Consider the following 19361-nt stretch of genomic DNA (forward strand, 5'->3'; position numbering starts at 1 on the left):
TAGACCTACCTCATTCTTTCCAATGACTGCATAATTGGACATTATATATTTGGACCATAATTTATTAAACCTGTCCTTTATTCTTAGATATGTAGCTGTTCCAATTTTTTTTTTTTTTTTTTCCTGATTGCAAATTTATGCTGCCATTAATATCTTGGTGCACTTGTGTCAGTCATTCTGTAAGATTTCAGGAAGTGGTATTACTAGATCAAAAAAAAAAAACATACATTGTCAGTTTTGCTAGATTGTTCCCCAATTGTTTTGCCAATTTACACTTCTACCAATACTGTATGAAAAAATCCAAACTCTTTAAATCCCCAGAACATTTCTAAGGTCATGCAGGCTGAAGGCAAGAAAGATGCACCCATGGCCTGCAGTAAGAACAGGGGAGAGGGCCTTAGCCCATCAGAGAAGTGGGAAGAGGCATGAAAGCAAGGATCCAATAAGAGAATATGCTGCAGCGGGAATAGAAATGGGGTCCAGGTGCCTGAGTCTTTAGGGTAAGTCCAGGAGTTAAGGATTAAGAAGATATACAAGTAGGAGAATCGTAGAGGACCCTAGCAAGATGAAAACTAAGCTAGGCTATTGACATGCTCCCCTTTTAAGAAAATATGGTGAGATGAGGATGATGAACAGCGCTCTTGGTTGGCTAATTGAATTAGAAGAGAAGAGAAGAGTTGGGCCTCGCCTGCGTAGCAAGCTCCTGCTTCCCTGCTTGGCTCCAACCAGGGGGGGCTTTGTTGGTGGTCCTTCCTTGAACTGGTGAGCAAGCTGATCCCTCTTTCCTTGGGCCTCATCTGGGCCTGTCCCTGCTCCACTCTTCTCATACTTTCCTCTGATCCTCAGTTTATGGTCCAACTGTGTGATGTTCATCTCTCTCCTACACACCTTGTTTAAGCGGCATAGGTATTTGATAAGTGTGGGGTGAAGCCGGTGAGCTTCAAGAGTTAAATCACTAGGATTTCAAGAACAAAACAGACTTTCTCCAGAAGCACTCTCATCTGCAAACAGGTTAAGAAAAGTTTTCATTGCACAGATGGTTCTTTTTGTGAAGGGGGAGGCCAGAGCCCACTCCCGTCGTTCATCACTCCTGCCCTGTCTGAATTTTCATCTTGATATATGTTGTTGGAAATGTAACCATTCATCAGTGAAGAAGACTGACAACTAGAAGCATGATTTCGTAGTAACCATTTCTGAAAATAGATTGCTTACAAGTCCAAGGATGGGGCAGATGAGTTTGAAATAATCATTGAAATATCAGACAAAGTTCATTTCTTGGTTTTTGCCACTTCCCCTTTTCAAAAGGGGAACTTTTACAGGTATGTTTACGATTTCTGAAATTCTTAGACAGCATATGTGTACACTTTTTTTTTTTTGGTGTGTATATTTGAGTTTTGTTTTTGTTTTTTTAAGCAGTTTTACTAAGATATATGCACATACCATACATATATCCAAACTGTACAATCAATGACTTTTAGTATAATCACAGTTGTGCATTCATCAGCACCATCAATTTTAGAACATTTTCATTACTCCAAAAAGAAAAACCCCATATCCCTTAGCAGTCACCTCTCAATCCCTCTATCCTTCCCCGGCCCTACATAACCACTAATCTAATTCTGTCTCTATAAATTTATTTATATTTGCATTTAATATAAATGGAATCATACAATGTGTAGTATTTTGTCTGAGTTTTTTTACTTACCATAATGTTTTTTTTAATTATTGTTTTTTAATTAGAGAAGTTGTAGGTTTATGGAAAAGTCATATAAAAAGTACATTGTTCTCATATACACCCCCCCCCATTGTTGACACTTTTTATTAGTGTACCTTTGTTATAGTTGATGAAACAATATTAAAATACTACTGGTAACCATAGTCCGTTGTTTACATTAGGTACATTTTTTCCATATATCATCCTATTAACACCTTGTAATACTGTCATACATTTGTTGTAATTCATGATAGAACATTCTTGTATTTGTACTATTAACCACAGTCCATCATCCGCAACAGGATTCACTGTTGTACAGTCCCATGTTTTATATTCTAACTTTCCTTCTAGTAACATGCATGATGCAGTGCTTCCCCTTTCAACCACATTCACAAACAAAATTCAGCACTCTTAATTACATGCACAATAATGTGCTACCATCACCACTATCCATTTCCAAATATTTACAATCAACCTAAATAGAAATTCTGCACCAATTAATCTTAACCTCCCCGTCCTCTATACCCATTCTATTCTAGATTCTAACTCTAGGAGTTTGCTTATTATAATTAGTTCATATTAGTTTAAAATATTCACAGATAAATAGAAAGAGAGAGTTCATCAACAAGACACATGCCCTGCAAGAAATACTAAAGGGAGTTCTGCAGGCTGAAAGGAAAAGACAGGACAGAGAGGCTTGGAAGAGAGTGTAGAAATGAAGATTATGAGTAAGAATAACCAAAAGTATAAAAAGAGAGACAAACATAAGATATGACATAAGAAAATCAAAGCATTAAATGGTTGAAGAAAGTACTATACTGCCTTTACAGTAATAACATTGACTGTTAATTGATTGATCTTCCCAATCAAAAGACTCAGATTGGCAGAAGAGATTAAAAAAAAAAGTATGATCCTACTATATGCTGTCTACAAGAGACTCACCTTATACCCAAAGACACAAACAAGTTAGAGGTGAAAGGTTGGAAAAAGAGGTTCCACCCAAACAAAAACCCAAAAAGAACTGGGGTAGCTGTACCAATATTGGACAAAATAGACTGTAAGTGCAAAACTGTTATAAAAGACAAAGGACACTATATATTAACAAAAAGGGGCAATCTACCAAGAAGAAATAGCAATCATAAATATCTATGCACCTAACCAGGGTTTCCCAAAATATATGAGGCAAACGCTAGCGAAACTGAAGGAGAAATAGACATCTCTACAATAATAGTTGGAGACTTCAATACACTATTCTCTTCAATAGGTAGATCATCTAGACAGAGAATCAATACGGAAACTTGAATAATATAAATGAACTAGACCTAAGAAACATATACAGAACATTGTACCCCCAAACAGCAAGATATGCATTCTCCAGGAAAGACCACATGCTGGGTCACAAAACAGGTCTCAATAAATTTAAAAAGATGGAAATTACACAAAGTACTTTCTCTGACCATAATGAAATGAAGCGGGAAATCAATAACAGGTAGAGAACTGGAAAATCCACAAATATATGGAAGTTAGAAAACACGCTGTTAAACAATCAGTGGGTCAAGGAATATATTATAAGAGAAATGAGTAAATATCTTCAGATGAATGAAAACAAGAACATAACATCAAAACTTATGGGATGCCATGAAAGCAGTGCTGAGAAGGAAATTTATAACCCTAGACACCTACATTAAAAAAGAAGAAAGAGCTCAAATCAAGACCTAACTGCACACCTGGAAGAACTAGGAAAAGAACAGCAAACTAATAACCAAAGCAAGCAAAAGGAGAGAAAGAACAAAGATTAGAGCAGAAATAAATAACATTGAGAATAAAAAGACAATAGAATTAACAAATCCAAAAGTTGATTCTTTGAGAAGAGCAATCAAATTGACAAACCTTTAGCTAGACTGACAAAAGAAAAAAAGAGAAGATGCAAATAAATAAATTCAGAAGTGAGAAGGGGAACCTCACTACTGACCCCAGAGAAATAAAAATGATCATAAGAGGATACTATGGACAACTATATGCCAAAAAATTAGACAACTTAGATGAAATGGACAAATTCCTAGTGACACACAACCAACCTGTACTGACTTGAGAAGAAATATAAGAACTCACCAGACCACTTACAAGTAAAGAGATTAAGTCAGTCATCAAAACATCCCAACAAAGAAAAGCCCAGGACCAGATAGCTTCACAGGTGAATTCTACCAATCACTCCAAGAAGAACTGATATCAGTCCTGCTCAAACTCTTCCAAAAAATTGAAGAGGAGGGAACATTACCTAAGTTATTCAGTGAAGCCAACATTACACTAATACCAAAGTCTGATAAAGATACCACAAGAAAAGAAAATTACAGCCCAATTTTTCTAATGAATATAGATAGAAAAAGACTCAACAAAATATTTGCAAATCAAATCCAACAACACATCAGAAGAATTATACACCATTATCAAGTGGATTTTATTCCAGGTATACAAGGTTGGTTCAACACAAGAAAATCAATTAATGTATTACACCACATTAACAAATGAAAAGGGGAAAAACCATATAGATCATCTCAATTGACACAGAAAAGGTATTTGACAAAATCCAGCAGCCTTTCTTGATAAAAGCACTTTGAAAGGCAGGAATTGAAGGAAGCTTCCTCAGCATGATTAAGCACATATATTAAAAACCCATAGCTAACATCATATGCAACTGTGAAAGACTGAAAACTTTTCCTCTAAGATCTGGAACAAAACAAGTATGCCCACTGTTACTGCTATTATTCAACATTGTGCTAGAAGTTCTAGCTAGAGCAGTTAAGCAAGAAAAAGAAATAAAAGGCATCCAGATTGGAAAGGACAAAGTTCAGCTTTCACTATTTGCAAATGACATGACTCTATATATAGAAAGTCCTGAAAAATCAACAAGTGAGCTACTGGAGCTAATGAATGTTCAGCAGAGAGGTGGGGTACAAGATCAATGTGCAAAAATCAGTCTTGTTTCTATACACTAGCATTGAGCAATCTTTGGAGGAAATCAAGAAAAAAAATTCCCATTTACAGTAGCACCTAAGAGAATCAAATATCTAGGAATAAATTTAACCAAGGATGTAAAGGGCCTATACACTGAAAACTACAAAACATTACTAAAAGAAATAAAAAGACCTAAGTAAATGGAAGGACATTCCATGTTCATGGATTAGACGACTAAATATTGATAAGATGTGAATTCTACCCAGTTTGATTTACAGAGTCAATGCAATCCCAATCAAAATTGTAACAGTCATCTTTGCGGAAATGGAAGAGCCAGTTACCAAATTTATTTGGAAGGGTAAGGGGCCCTGAATAGCCAAAAACATCTTGAAAAAGAAGAATGAGGTTGGAACACTTACTGACTTTAAAGCATTTTACAAAGCTCCAGTGGTTGAAACAGCATGGTACTGACATAAAAATAGATATACTGACCAATGGAATTGAACTGAGAGTTGAGAAATAGACTGTCACATGTGTGGCCAATTGATATTTGACAGTGCTGCCAAGTCCACCCAACTGGGACAGAATAGTTTCTTCAACAAATTGTGTTGGGAGAACTGGATATCCATATGTAAAAATGAAAAAGGATCCCTATCTCATACCTTACACAAAAATTAAATAAAAAATTGATCAAAGACCTAAATGTAAGAGCAGGACCATAAAACTCCTAGAAGAAAATGTAGGGAAGCATCTTCAGGATCTTGTGGTAGGCTATGGTGTTTTAGACTTTACACCCAAAGCACATGCAGCAAAAGAAAAACTAACAAATGGGACCTTCTAAAATTAAAAACTTCTGTGCTCCAAAGGACTTTTTCAAGAAAGTAAAGAGGCAGCCTATGCAATGGGAGTAAATATTTGGAAACCACATACAGATAAGGATTTACTATCCAGAATATATAAACCAGTCCTGCAACTAAACGATAAAAAGGACAAACAACCCAATTTAAAAATGCACAAAAAATGTGAATAGACATTTTTCCAAAGAGGAAATACAGATGGCCAAAATGCACGTGAAAAAATGCTCAAAATCAATGGCTATTAGGGAAAATGCAAATCAAAACCTCAGTATGTTAACATTTCTCACCTTCTAGATGGTCAGTATTAAAAAAAACCAGAAAACTACAAATGTTGGAGAGGATGTGGAAAAATAGGAACACTCATTCACTGCTGGTGGGAATGTAAAACGGTGCAGCCGCTATGGAACACAGTTTGGAGAAGCTAAGTAAAGAGTGGCTGTATGCTCCGGCAGTCCTGCTACTAGGTATATACCCAAGAGGAACTGAAATTGGGGACTCAAACAGATATTTGCACACCGTTCATAGCGGCATAATTCACAATTGCCAAATGATGGAAGCAACCCAAGTGTCCATCAACTGACGAACAGATAAACAAAATGTGGTATATGCATACGATGGAATATTATTTAGCTATAAGAAGGAATGAAGTCCTTATGCATGCGACAAAGTGGAGGAACCTTGAGAACATTATGTTGAGTGAAATAAAACAGACACAAAAGAGAAATGTCGTGTATACATTTTTAATAAGGAAAGGGGACTTGATATTTTCAAGATCATCTTTTAATGTGAGTTTACCATTATGTAACTTTGAACAGTAAAGGGAATTCATTTTCTTTCTCTTAATGTTTCAGTCCAGAATCCTTTCTTCTGTCTGGCACACTTTGCCAGCCAGTCATATTCTGTGCCCTTTCTATACGCTGTGGTAGAATCCTGAGTGCTAGCATGCGATTTGTATTCTGTGATTGTGCAAGTTGGTTAACTGAACAGATTTTAACTATATAGAAATGTCAGTTATACCTGAATTTAAAGCTAGGCTCCATTGGTTATCAGCCGTGGAACTTTGGTCAAGTAATTTAGCCCCCTGAGTCTTTATTTCCTCTACTGTAAAAACCAGAATGTTGTTGTCTTTCCATTGAGTTCAGTGATAGAATCTGTAAATAATACCGAGTACATTGCCTGACTTGTAGTTGGTGCTAATTAAATACAGGGGATTTTTCTTTGTTTGTTCTAAATTGTCAGTATATGCTGTGTTTAAATCTTTCTGAGCTTCTATTTTCTCATCTGTGAAATGGGGATACCACCCCCATCTGTGTTGTTTGAGGGACCAAATGAGAGCTGTGACTTAATCTGTCTTCATTTGCAGCTGCAGACAAGTCATACCAACTTACAGGCCAGATATAGTGAAACGAAGAAGACGCTGACAGAGGTGAGCAGAATGTTCCCCCACTGGGACTTGACCTGCACTATTGGCAGAATGCTGGGTGTCGTCAGTCTGTGGAGAGTAGGCATGATCCCATTCTCAGGGCTCCAAGCATTGGGCCCCTGAACAGTTACTTGATGGTGTGTGAGCAGTGCCATCAGTTTACCCATCCTGCCCTGTTCTGAGCCATGGGGGATCTTGGTGGGAGAGATCCCTGGGCTGCCAGGGCCAGCCAAGGCTTCCTGAGGAAGGTGGGCCTGGCAGGCAGAGGTGAGGGGCCGCGGAGGAGAGCAAGAGGGGTCACACTCCCCTGGCAGCAGCTCACATGGCAGCTCCAAACACTGAATTCCTTGAGAGTGAAAAGGCTTCTTTTTGAAAGACTAGAGAACCTCAAAGTGTAGAATTTGTTGTTCAGAATTGCCAGTGATCTGCTGGGTGGGATGGGAGCGGGGGTCACAGAAGGAAGAGGAAGGTTGTAGGCTGTATTTTGAACCAGGCTTTCCATTTCCTAATCCACCTTGTGATTCTGCCGTCTCACCCTGGTATTATATCATTGCTTACCTCCCACTTCTCATTGCCTAGGAGACCAGGTGAGGAATACTGGTGCCACTGATGCCACCTCTGGCACAAAGAACATTTAAACATGTCTGTCGTTCGTGTTTCCGCAGAGGACTAGCCTCATCTGGAGCTGAAGCTCTCTCCATCATGTTGCTGTTGCATGGCTGGAGCAGTGCTCTGGAAGGGCCTCACAGCCATGTCCCCACCTAGTACCTTCTGGACCATTTGGAAGCAGGACTAACCTTCACAGACATCTCTGAATTCCACATGAAATTTGCCAATTTAAAATTCTTATTTCTATAGCAATATGCAGCACTTAGTTTACCTCCTTGTTATGAACCTGACAAAGTTTTCAATTCTGACCTGGATTGGTCTCCTCAGTTAGTATCAGAATGTTTGAAAAGGGCAGGCAGAAGAACGGCAATTAGAATGAAAAATTTTTCATTCTTTCTAAAAATGCCTGCCTTGCATTTGAACCAGCCGGCTTCCTTCACATTCTTCTGTGCCTCCGTTCCTTATGGATTAGATAACAAATTCCTAAGGGCAGGAATCCCTCCACATTCCTTTTAATATCCCCAGTAGGAAGTGTGCTAGGTCACGGATCGATCTTTGTATAACATCTGGAAGAGATGTAAGCAAAATGTCTTGATACCAATTTCCTAAGATATTTGTATGCCTTAGGATGTTAATTCTAAGTAGTTATAAAGTGGCATTTTGTACTAAACACTAAACCAAGTATTTGTTGAGCACCTTTCATGTGCTAGAAGTGGAGGGTGTAATAGTTTTCCTATCCTCAAATAATAATAGCTGCTGAAATTACTCTGTGCTGGTGTGCTCGGGACACGTAAGTTCTGTTAGTGCATTGATTCTTCACAGCAACCCAACAGCATACTGTTATCACCCCATTCTGCAGAGGAGGCTGAACAACCTGCCAGAGGCCAGGAATCTAATGCAGGCAGACTGGCACCAAAGCCATCTCAAGAGCTCACTCTCTAGGAGGAGAATGAAACTAATTCCCATCCAGAAACATGGAAGGCTATACAAATCCTGGTGCTGGACAGCCATATGGAGCTTGGTGTGGTAGGAATCCTGAAGACCAGGCTCCTGAATAAGTGATGGATTTCATCTCTGGATCTCAGTGTCCTTATCTTTCCAAGGCAAGAGCTGGGCAAAGTGAGCTTTCTGAACCCTTTCACATCAGTGCTCCCAGATTTTACCTTTTCAGCCAAACATTTCATTCCAAAGATAGCCTTGTGGCACTGGAAAACAGGGCAGACCTATCTTTCTGGTAAATTTATGCAAAGAGAAGCAGGAGTGGAAGGTGGAGGCTACATGGCACCTCTAGGCACCTGTGGAGGAGGCTGCACAGCTGAGAGAGGACCCTGTGACTGGTGGCCCCTGCCTCGGAGTAGCAGCCAGCCTCCAGCCTGTCCAGTTTTTAACTTCAACAGCCACACTTTTAATGTCCATGTATGAGGCCAAATTTTTTAAAATATATGCAGTATCCTCTCACATCTTTCTAAAGGCATTAATTATATCTATTCCATAAAAGTCTTGTTTTTCTTTATTAGCTGTTTCTTAGGTCAGAGTTCACTTGTTGAGTTAGTACATCTTTTGAATGGTTGCATCTTTCTTCAAATGTGGTAATTTTGGGTTGCATGCTCATCTTTGATTTTGAAATTGCCTGTTGATGTCCCTGTGGATACTGGATCCATCTTATGTAGCCTGCTTCACCTGATTATTCTGCAAGGATGGGACCTGCTGTTTTACAGGATCAGCCGGTGGTAACTAATACTCTGGGTGGGGGACTCCCCCTTTTATCCTGGGTATTGTCAACTCCCAGGGATCCTGCCCTGCCGCTGAGACTTAAGTGCCAACTCTTGCATTTAAGGGAGCTGGGACACATTTGTTTGGCCCACCTGGCTGTTCCTAATGCAGACCCCAGCCCTGCAGACCAGTCCTTCCCATGTCTGCTAGCTCTGGACAGTGGTCCTCTCCAGTCCTTTCCAGGCTGCCAGCCAAATTTCTTGTCCCCTGAGGTACCCAGGTCTTTGTCCCAGCACAAGTCTGAATTTTGGGGGCCTTGAGTCCTGTTGCTGCAACTTGTGCTTGGCCTGCCATTTTCAACTAGAACCCTCAGAACCTTTTTTTGGACATGTTTTTCGAACAGTTAACACATTCACATGTTTCAAAATTCAAAAGATACAAAGGGTAGACCCCTGTAACTCAACTACCCAGTTGTCTTCTCCAGAGGCATCCCGGGTAACCAGTTTCTGATGAATCTTTTTGGAAGTATTTTATGTAGTACAAGTGACTACATGCATATTCTTTGTCATCTCTTTACACACAATTGGAAGCATACTTTGCTCCTGGTTTTGCACCTGACAGATATTAGCAATCATCCTGTATCAGCACATAAAAGAGCTGATTTATTTTTTTTTAACAGCTGCTTAGCGTTCTAGTTATGAAGTAATTGGATACTTTATATGTTAAAATATGAATTTCTTTAAAGAAGCTTTTTTAATTTGGTAATTTTTTTTTAATTACAGAAGTTGCAGGTTTACAGAAAAATCATGCATAAAATACAAAGTTCCCACATAACCCCCTATCATTAACACCTTGCATTAGTGTGGTACATTTGATACAATTCATGAAAGAATGTTTTTATAATTGTACTGTTAACCATAATTCATCATAATTCATCATTTACAGTAGAGTTCATAAAGAATCCTTTTTTAAAACCTCACTGTCTGCCTTAGATTCAAGAAAATAGAAAGTTTTAACCCTGCCCTTTTAACAGCCATGATAACAGGACTCTGCGCTTTAAACCCAGGGATCTTGTGGCCTCTCTGTTGTCCCCTTGCTACCAAAAGGCACCTACTCTCAGCATTACCTTTGCCTTCCACTCACCTGCTGCTGTGTTTTAAAGCCGTTGCCAAGGTTTCTTTAACCAGCAGAATGTGTCAAGAAGAGCCTGATATGACCTTTCCATGTTGTCCCTCCACCCTGTCCTTTTCCATGGTCCACCTGTTTTCTCAATGTACTGCCACATCCAGTGGACTTGGCCACCTCTTGGTAGTGGGGTATAGAAGGGAGCAAGGGAGTGAGAGTGGAAGTGCCTACTCTCCTCCCCTAACAAGCCCCTGGCAATGATGCCCCCATTCTCTCTTGCAGTTGAAGAATTACAGTGAGAAATTGGACAAAGAGCAAGCAGCCCTCGAGAAAATAGAATCCAAAGCTGATCCAAGGTAACAAGTTTCAGCATGTGTGCATTTTCCCTTTGCAGAAGGTAACTTCTGCTGGTGCCTGGCAGCTTAATTTGTTTATGCACGGGATCGAGGAGCCAAGGGTCATTGGTTCTGGCCCTGTCCCTGTCCCATGCAGGTCAGCCCTTTTCACCTGCCTTTCCAGAGCATGGTGTCTCTCTGATGCCCATTGCTCAGGCAGGGGCTGAGATATGCTTGGGCTGCACTGAGTTTTAATACCTCTCTCCTAATTCTCTGTGATCAGAAGCAGCACTTTTTTTTTCTTTGTTTTTAAAAACTAATGAATTCATAATACAAAAAAAGGCCTCTGGGGAAGCATCTCTGCCCCACCCCTGTCCCCCAGCCTCCCAGTTCTCCTTCTGGGAGCCAACCATTGTTGTTTTTTAGCAGCACACATTTTAGCCACTTCTGCGGAGTAAGAGTGCATGCAGTCTTCTTTGCCAAGGCACAGTGGTGGTTGTTTTGTTTTGTTGATTGTTTTGTGTGTGTGTGTGTGTGTGTGTGTTTACGTGTGTGTTTACCCCTTGTAAAATTAATTCAGAGGAGAGGGCAACACATGCATTTGACCTTTTGAGCACCAGACTGCTGGCTGGTAAAATCTCCTGAGTGTCACTCATTTGAATGAGATTGTGAAATCATAAAAAGTTTCAGGCACAGAATGAACAGTTCTGGGTTTGATGGACATTTTTAGTAAAGAAGTACTCACAGATTACTTGGCTCTATAATTAGAAGCCCTTCTTTCATGTTAGGAAACAAAGCACTGTCAGATACTTAACATTTTTATGATCACATTAGTGCTTTTTATGGCCTTAAAGCAATATGTTTCCTTTTCAGAATGGATATTAAAAATGGTTTTCAATCCTATATATGTTCTGAGTTCTGTTGAGAAATTGGTGTCATTAAGTACATTCAGCATTCTTGAAACTCATTGAAGTTTTTTCAGTTAACATTTTAATTCTGGAATCTAATGTTTGCATGGGCCTGATGGACTTGGGCATATAATTGAATAATGTCAGTTAAATAGAAGTCATTATCATTTGTGGAGAACCCATTAGATACTCTTGGGGGTGACAAAGGAAATTAAAAAGGGAGTCCCTTTTTAGCTGGGGACCTGGTTTTAGCTGAGATTCATAAAATCATAATGGCCTGCCATGTGTCATTTTTTTGGTTTTCTTCAGTATCTTGCAGAACTTGAGAGCACTTGTGGCCATGAATGAAAATCTGAAAAGTCAGGAGCAGGACTTTAAAGCACATTGTCGAGTAAGTGTTGCTTGGTGTCGGCAGACATCCAACCAGGACGCATGAGGTCTCTTAGTTTGTTCCCCTTATCACGATGTGGCATCCTGTGTTCCAGGCACAGTTTAGAGAGCAGGTTCATCAAGCAGTTGCATATGAATTGTGCGGGGTGACTACAGCACTGTGGTGGAGCCCCTCCCAGGAAACCAGAGTGAGTTAGATCAGTAACTGTGTGGGTCAAACTCCAAAAGTGAGAACCCAGACTGACAAGCAGTGTTTCTGTGATTTACAGATGTATTTAAAAGTACAGCCTTAAAAAGTTTAAAAACTGCATCGTATTTAGTTAACAGATGGCCTTTTTGAAAAGAGGAGGATCACTGGAAACCAGGCCTGTCCTGAAAACCTGGGTCATTTGTGTCCCTTGGGCACAGGTCTGGTTCCTTCTGGGAGCTTGTTGTCTGGGAGGGGGGAGGTGTGTGTGCAGGTGACCACACAGGAAGCTGTACAGGGCAGGGGGATTCTCCGTGAGCTCCAGGGGAGGAGAGGGCGCTCTGGCCAGCAGCCATCAGGAAGCTGGTTCTTACTGAGAGGAGGGCAGGGTGGCGAACAGAGGAGGGACTTGGATGAGGCTCCAGGCTGGGAGGGCCCCTGTCAGGTGGACAGGTGGACAAGTCTGAGACCTCTTGAGAGAAAGCAAGCAGACTGAGTGGAATAAGGCTCTAAATGCCTCATTCATTTCATTTCCCAGTGCATGCCTTACCTGCCTTTTCAGAAAGGGCTCTTTTGACTTACGTGCATCTGTGTGTATCATCCTGAAAAAATTTTCCCAGGCCAAAAATTGGGGGTCGGGGCAGGTAGTTCCTAATAGACTTTTTGTCCCAGGATATACCCATCAAACAGGAAAATAGGACTTCTGGATCAAGAATTTAGATAATTGCACCCAGTTACTAGCTTGTCTGAGTTTTGTAAATGTTCACATTGCTTTTAAAGGAGGAGATGACCCGACTGCAGCAGGAAATTGAAAACCTGAAAGCGGAGAGAGCACCACGCGGAGACGAAAAGGTAGAGACTCTGAATCAGTCCTCAAGCCCATTGGGTGCTGTCGCAAATTCCACCATGAAATGTTTTCTAGAGACTAACCCCACCAACATTCTGGGGCTAAAAAGGACTGGCCAGCTGACTTAAGCTCCTCCTTTGAAAACGCATTTCTCAACGGTTTTCATCCCAGGGTTTTCTTAGATTTTCAGCCCTCTGCTTTCTTTTCCTTCTGGGGGGAAAGGCAGCATTCACTGTGGGCAGCAGCAACCCCAGACAAGAATTCCAGGTGACACAACTCTGGCCTCCTCAATTCAGGGAAGAGGTGTTTCCAGAACCATCTGGGCACCGTTCCCCCCTCAACCTGCCCTCCTCTGAGTTTTGTGCTAGTTTTCCCAGTTGACCCCCACCCAGTGGGGGCATGTGCCCTCCTCCCCAAGGCAGCAGGGGGCCTGGGGAAGGAGAGCAGTGTTGGCGTCAGTGTCAACACAGAAGCGTTTGGAGTTTAAGGAACAGCTGGTCAGCTGTTTCTCTGAATAAAGGACCTCATCTTCCCAGGAATAGTGTAGAGTTCCATTAAACCTTAAATTAAAAAAAAATAAGGACAGAAAAAAAGAGTCTGTTTCTTTCCACAAATAAGATTGTAGGGATCCCCATGGTTTATATTTTGCTTCTCACACTGCATTCCAAGCCTGTTGCCTGAAGAACTGGGCGTGGCCTTAGAACCCATCTCCCATCCTGTCCCTTCTGAAAATGGGGAACTTGGGCCCAAGCCAACCAGCTCCCGTGCAGACCGCTCCTCCCTGTTCTCTCTTCAGACATGGTCTGTGAACATCAAGGCGTTTCTCTACTCCACTGACCCCCTCTACGTCCAGACTGCCAGCTTCTGTCCCTTTCCCCTTACCCAACAGGTGTTCACTACATTTCAATCCTTTCAGGCCCTGTCCAGCGGGGAGCCGGGTGGTGCCCTTGCCTCCATGATGTCGCATGATGTAAGTGCTCGCTATTCACAGGACTGGGGATGGAGAGGGGAGCGACGGTGAGTGGGGTGCTGGCATGGTCCCATTTATACACTTGGCCTCTCTGATGGAGGCAGGATCACCCCAAGGTGGCCCTGAGGCCACATCCCGGGATCGCGGGGGTAGTGTTCCCCAGTCCAGTGTACAGGCCACTCGGGCATCTCTGCTGGGAAGGGGAGCGGCCTGCGTCAGACCAGATGGTAAAGGTCTTCGGCTTTGGGGGCCAGACTGTCTCGTTGCAGCTGCTGCATTCTGCCTCAGTCACCACAGTCTGTAGATAAATGGTGTGGCCCTACTTCCCACAATCTTACTTCACAAACAGGTGGAGAAGCAAATCTAGCCCTAGGGGTGTAGTAGTTGGCCGGTAGGCTGGTGTTTGCTGACCTCTGTTCTGAACCAGCACTCCTGCAGACCTCCCGGAGAGAGAATTAGAGAAGGAAGAGGATAGGGCAGGAGAAGCAGGAAAGCCTCAAAGCCTTTGCTCTGGTGTGCATTCCTCTTCCCTTCATGCCCTCATCTGCTCCTTGGAGAATGAGCTTCGGAACTCTGCCAGTGAAGCCTGCTGGGCAATGCCTGTAGCAAGCCGGTGGAGGAGGCTGCGTGTATGCGTGTGTGTGTGTGTGCACATGTGTACACTGGGGAGAGGGGCACCTCCAATCCCTCTCGTAACTCTCTCAGAGAGTCATGCCTCTTACCTCCTCAGGTTCAGGGAGGTGCTAGTTCCTCTCTAATCTCTAAAGCAGCACTGACCAAAATAACTCTCTGCAGTAAGAGAACTGTTCCTTGTCTGCACCATTCCAGTACAGCAGCCACTAGCCACATGTGCTGCTGAGCACTCTAAGCGTGGCAGTGCAACTGGGAATGTAAATTTAAATGACCATATAAGGCTAATAGCTCCCATATTGGAAGGCACAGCTCTGGAGAGGAGCATAAAAGCAAACCACCATCACCTCCATGGAACAGATTCTTCTAGTAATGATTTTCTCATCATCATAGTTTCTTTGGGAGAGGGGGCACATGAATTTGGGGCTTACTTCACTTAAAAACACTAGATTCAGCCTGGATCCCAGTAGAAGGAAGAGTTGTTATAATGTGATGTGAAAGGTTGTCAGGGATCTCACATGACATAGAACCCAGACCCTAAACTCAGCCATTTGAGAAAAGATATTTGGGGACTAAGGATGGGAAGAGATATGGTAAAAATATATTCAACTTCTTCTGAAGACTCCATCTAAGAATGAGAGTTTTCTATTCCCAGGTAATTGTAACCTTTTCTAATTTTTAGGAAGACCTAGACAGACGGTACAATATGGAGAAAGAGAAGCTCTACAAAATTCGTTTGCTACAGGTAAGTAAAAACAATAACAAAAAAGACACCTAACTAGATATGAATTTCCTGTGGTGGAACTAGAAAGCCTCAGTATCTAGGAACTAGCGAGACTCTAATAAGGCTGCTAATTACCAGCTTTCCGTCTGGATTATGAGCCAGTGATGTAAGTTGTTAACATCTTACGGAGGTGTATTATTTTCACACTCATCTTGTTGGATTTGACCCTCCCACGAAGTGGGGAGTAGGTCCCACTAGCCTCACTTTCTGTATGAAGATACTGGCTCAAAGGGGTCAAGTGCTTGCCCAGAGTCAAGCAGCTGGTCCATGACAGAGCCGGGACTCAAGTTCCAATGTCCTTCTTTAGTATTTTTTCTCTAAAATCAAGTGACCCTTTCAGCTATGTTGCTTGGTAACCTCAGGGTTTGTGAGAGTGGCACCAAATGTGGGGAGGTAGGTTTTAAAGTCAGTTCTAATGCTAAAGTCACCAGGAATCAAATTACATTTATAATCCCCTTATATTGCCAGGTTCTGACTCATGAAAGCTTAAGAGCCAAGTTAACTTGTGTTTCTCATTGCATTTTGGATCAGGCCTTTTCTCTGTCCCCTGGAAATGGAAGGCCCAGGCCCAGGGTGTTGTGGGGCCAGAGAGACCTTGTTCTCTGCTCTCAGGCTCCTGCTTATTTTACTGAGCTGTATGGCTAAATTTGGGTGAGTCATTGACAGCATACTAATCTTTAAAGAGACATAGAATAAAATAAAATCAGGACAGTACAGTTGCAGACATGGAAACGCTTGAGTGCTTACTTCATACCCCGCTTAGCATTAGGTCCTGGGGATGGTTGGTGGGATGGCCCATCAGTGGTCTGCGAGCTGGTGAGCTGTGATGGAATTGCCTGCCCAGGGCAGCTTCAGTACCAGCTAGGGGGAAACAGCAGGCAGGTACATAAGCCCGCTGAGGGCCTGAGCCAGGGCAGAAGGATGGACGGAGATGAACTGGCAGGGAGGAGACTGAGGAGCTGTACCTGCTGGGACTTAGTGAAGACTGGGTGAAGGAAAAAGAGGAGGCCAGGATCATGCTTGAACTTCTGGTTGGGGCAGTGAGGTGGATACTTGCATTACTGATTGAGAAAAAGCTTCAACGAGAAGGAATAGGGTTAAGGGGGGCGTGTGTAGGCATGTTAATGAAACCTATTTGGGGATCTTGAAAGCGGTCTGCACAACCGAGTGGAAATGTCCAGGATGCACTTGGATGTGGGTCTGATGCTCACAGTGGTTTGGGCTGGAGATGGTGTCAGCACCAGGTCGGTGATAACTGAGGCTGCGGAGGCCCTGGGGCTAGGCCCCGGTGCATGGTGTAAGGACAGGCTGAGCAGGAGCACAAGGTCTCCTGGGAGCCCAGCAGAGAGCTCAGTAGAGAGATTGGGAAGTGCTACTGAAACATCAGGGAAGCTGGAAGCTGCAAATTGTCCACAAGATGTATCCCTGCGAGACTGGAGAGGAGGATTAGAGTTGCTGGGGGTTCACACTCCAGTAAAAAGGAGGAGGCAGAGGGGGTGGCTGGAAGGTGACGGAGATTAAGGAGGGGATTTTTTAAGGAGGGAGGGCCTTGAGCGTATCTAAGTGCTGACCGGAAGGAGCCAGTAGAAAGGGAGAGATTAGAGATTCAGTGACACAGGTAGATAATTGTCTTATCCTGAAAAGGAACAGAAGTCAGAGCCTGCATACCACGGGGAGGGTGGCCTCGGCCAGAAGGAGAAATGCATCTTTCCCTCTAGCCTGTTCTGGGTTTGATGGCAAGAGGTGGTGGCAGGTTTCCTACCCAGAGGCCTGTAGTCTTCAGTGGATTCGAGGACAATGTGAAGGCAGCAGACCCAATGGGAGGGGAAGTGGGAGGATGTATAGGACAGAAGGAGCATCAGGACCACGTAGAAGGAAGGCAGCACCAAGCGCCCGGTTAGTCCTGAGACCATAAATGCCCAGTGGGGCAGTGCATGGAGTTGGGGAGGCCAGGGGTTGTCCCAGAGGCCACTGGCCTCAGGAGCCTGGGGGCAGGGAGGGTGAGTGATACACCCCAGTCCACGCAGGAAAAGGGTGGCATCAGTTCTCTGTCACCTGGGAAATTCCTTTTGTTCCCTTTTCTGTACCTAGTGTTAGTTGAATCAGCTACTTGGAGTCCTTTAGGACCTGGTGGGCTGGCCCAGGGGGGCTCTGTCCACAACAAACCTTCCCACTCAGAATCTTTCTTCCCGACCCGTTATTTTGCTGCCTTCTATGGTCCCAGTTCTCAGCGGTAGCTCCTCCAGTGTGTTGGAAAAGGGGACAGTCAGTCAAAGCCTGAGGGGGACCCCTTGCCAGTGGCAAGGCTCTATGACCACATTTGTGGTTGTGCAGCTGGCTCAGTGGGGTAGGGTGGTGTTCTGTCTCCTCAGAGAACATGGAAGGCCTTTCACCAAGCAGTGTTGTCTTCCTGTCCCTTTCACATTTAGGCTCGAAGAAATCGAGAAATAGCCATTTTGCACCGCAAGATTGATGAAGTGCCCAGCCGAGCCGAGCTAATACAGTATCAGAAGAGGTTTATTGAGCTCTACCGCCAGAGTAGGTGCCTCACCCCTGAACAAGCCCCCAGGGCGGGTGGAGTCTCGAGCCCACTCGTGGCGAGGTGGTGCAAGCATCCTGGTGCAGTCTGTGATGCTTCTCTGGAACAGGTTGGCCTGCTCAGCACTCACCCACATGTAATCCCGGGTACAGCACCGTGGAGCTGCTCCTGCCCTCTCCACACAGATTCTTTAAGCAAATCTAGCTTCTAGGGTGATGTCCCAAACCATCCCTCATCCTGGGTGACCCTGTGGCCCTCTGGGAACTCCTGATTCACCTCCCAACTTCGCATGCAACAGCCTGACCGCAGCATCTGTAGATCAGCACTCGCTCATCCTTGCTCTTTTCCTCTGCAGACTTTGTTCCTCACATGGTCCTTAGCTTTACAGCTCTGTGTTCCCCCAGTAGCCCAGGACTGGGCCCCCTCAGTCCTGAAATCAGGAACACGTCTAGGCTCAGGCTGGTCCTCAATACTGTCATTTCCCCTGCAGACTGAGCCTGCCATGTCTGTCCTTTCCTTTACCACCTCTCAGCTAAGTCACCGTTAGCTGGCTGCAGTCTGTTTCTGACCCCACTTCTCTCCCTGCTGACAAATCTGCAACAGCGCCTTGGGGCCTCTCCTCCTGCACGGTGGATCCTTCCATTCAGGCACTGCTGCTGAGCACACCTTTCCCTTTTCCATGGCAGCCCTTCCCCCATCCCACTGCCTCTGCCTGGAATCCCCTTCTCTGTCAGACAGACTCCTTCAAGACCCAACTCAGAAGTCGTTGCAGTCCCTCTGGGCTCCCTCTCACATCTGTCTCACACTCGGCAGGTACAAAGTTGAATTCCCCCCCACTGCCCCAGTTTCTCCTGTTTAGCCAAGCTGGGCACCTCTCATGACTCAGCTGCTCTGCCAGTTCTGTTTCTTAATACTTTTCAAATTCATTTCTTCTGTACAGCTGCAGTAGCCTCCTCTTCCTCCTCATCTCTGCCCAGAGTGTGATCCCTTCTCTGCACTCTTGTCTGCGAGATCTTTCTCAAATATAAGTTTGGTCGTTTTGTACTGTTGCATTAAAATCTTTACTATTGAACAGCTCCCCATAATTTGTTGGATAATCTTCAGACTCCTAAATATACTGCACAGACTCTTACCTGGTCTGGACCCCCCGTCTGGCCCCCGCTCCGTGCTGTCATTCAGTGCTGCGACGACCCCCTCGTGCATCTGAAATCAGGAACACGTCTAGGCTCAGGCTGGTCCTCAATACTGTCATTTCCCCTGCAGACTGAGCCTGCCATGTCTGTCCTTTCCTTTACCACCTCTCAGCTAAGTCACCGTTAGCTGGCTGCAGTCTGTTTCTGACCCCACTTCTCTCCCTGCTGACAAATCTGCAACA

At 43.7% G+C, this 19361-nt stretch overlaps 1 protein-coding gene across 3 annotated transcripts in view; it reads left to right on the plus strand.

Moving 5' to 3' along the window:
- The window catches only part of CCDC93 (coiled-coil domain containing 93), a 136291-nt gene that overhangs the window by 90823 nt on the left and 26107 nt on the right, over window positions 1–19361 (plus strand). For 2 of the 3 annotated variants that reach the window (XR_005218913.1, XM_037850246.1), the window contains exons 13-19: window positions 6890–6952; window positions 10679–10752; window positions 11949–12030; window positions 12997–13068; window positions 13980–14033; window positions 15346–15408; window positions 17877–17985. Coding sequence is in view for 1 of the 3 variants with exons in the window: in XM_037850246.1 (XP_037706174.1) it covers window positions 6890–6952; window positions 10679–10752; window positions 11949–12030; window positions 12997–13068; window positions 13980–14033; window positions 15346–15408; window positions 17877–17985 (517 nt within the window). In the remaining 2 variants the exon portion in view is untranslated. Of the gene's footprint in view, window positions 1–6889; window positions 6953–10678; window positions 10753–11948; window positions 12031–12996; window positions 13069–13979; window positions 14034–15345; window positions 15409–17876; window positions 18096–19361 lie in introns of all 3 variants that reach the window. The other variant, XR_005218914.1, reaches the window with a different exon arrangement.

This window comes from Choloepus didactylus, chromosome 9 (assembly GCF_015220235.1).
Source record: "Choloepus didactylus isolate mChoDid1 chromosome 9, mChoDid1.pri, whole genome shotgun sequence".
NCBI lineage: Eukaryota > Metazoa > Chordata > Mammalia > Pilosa > Megalonychidae > Choloepus > Choloepus didactylus.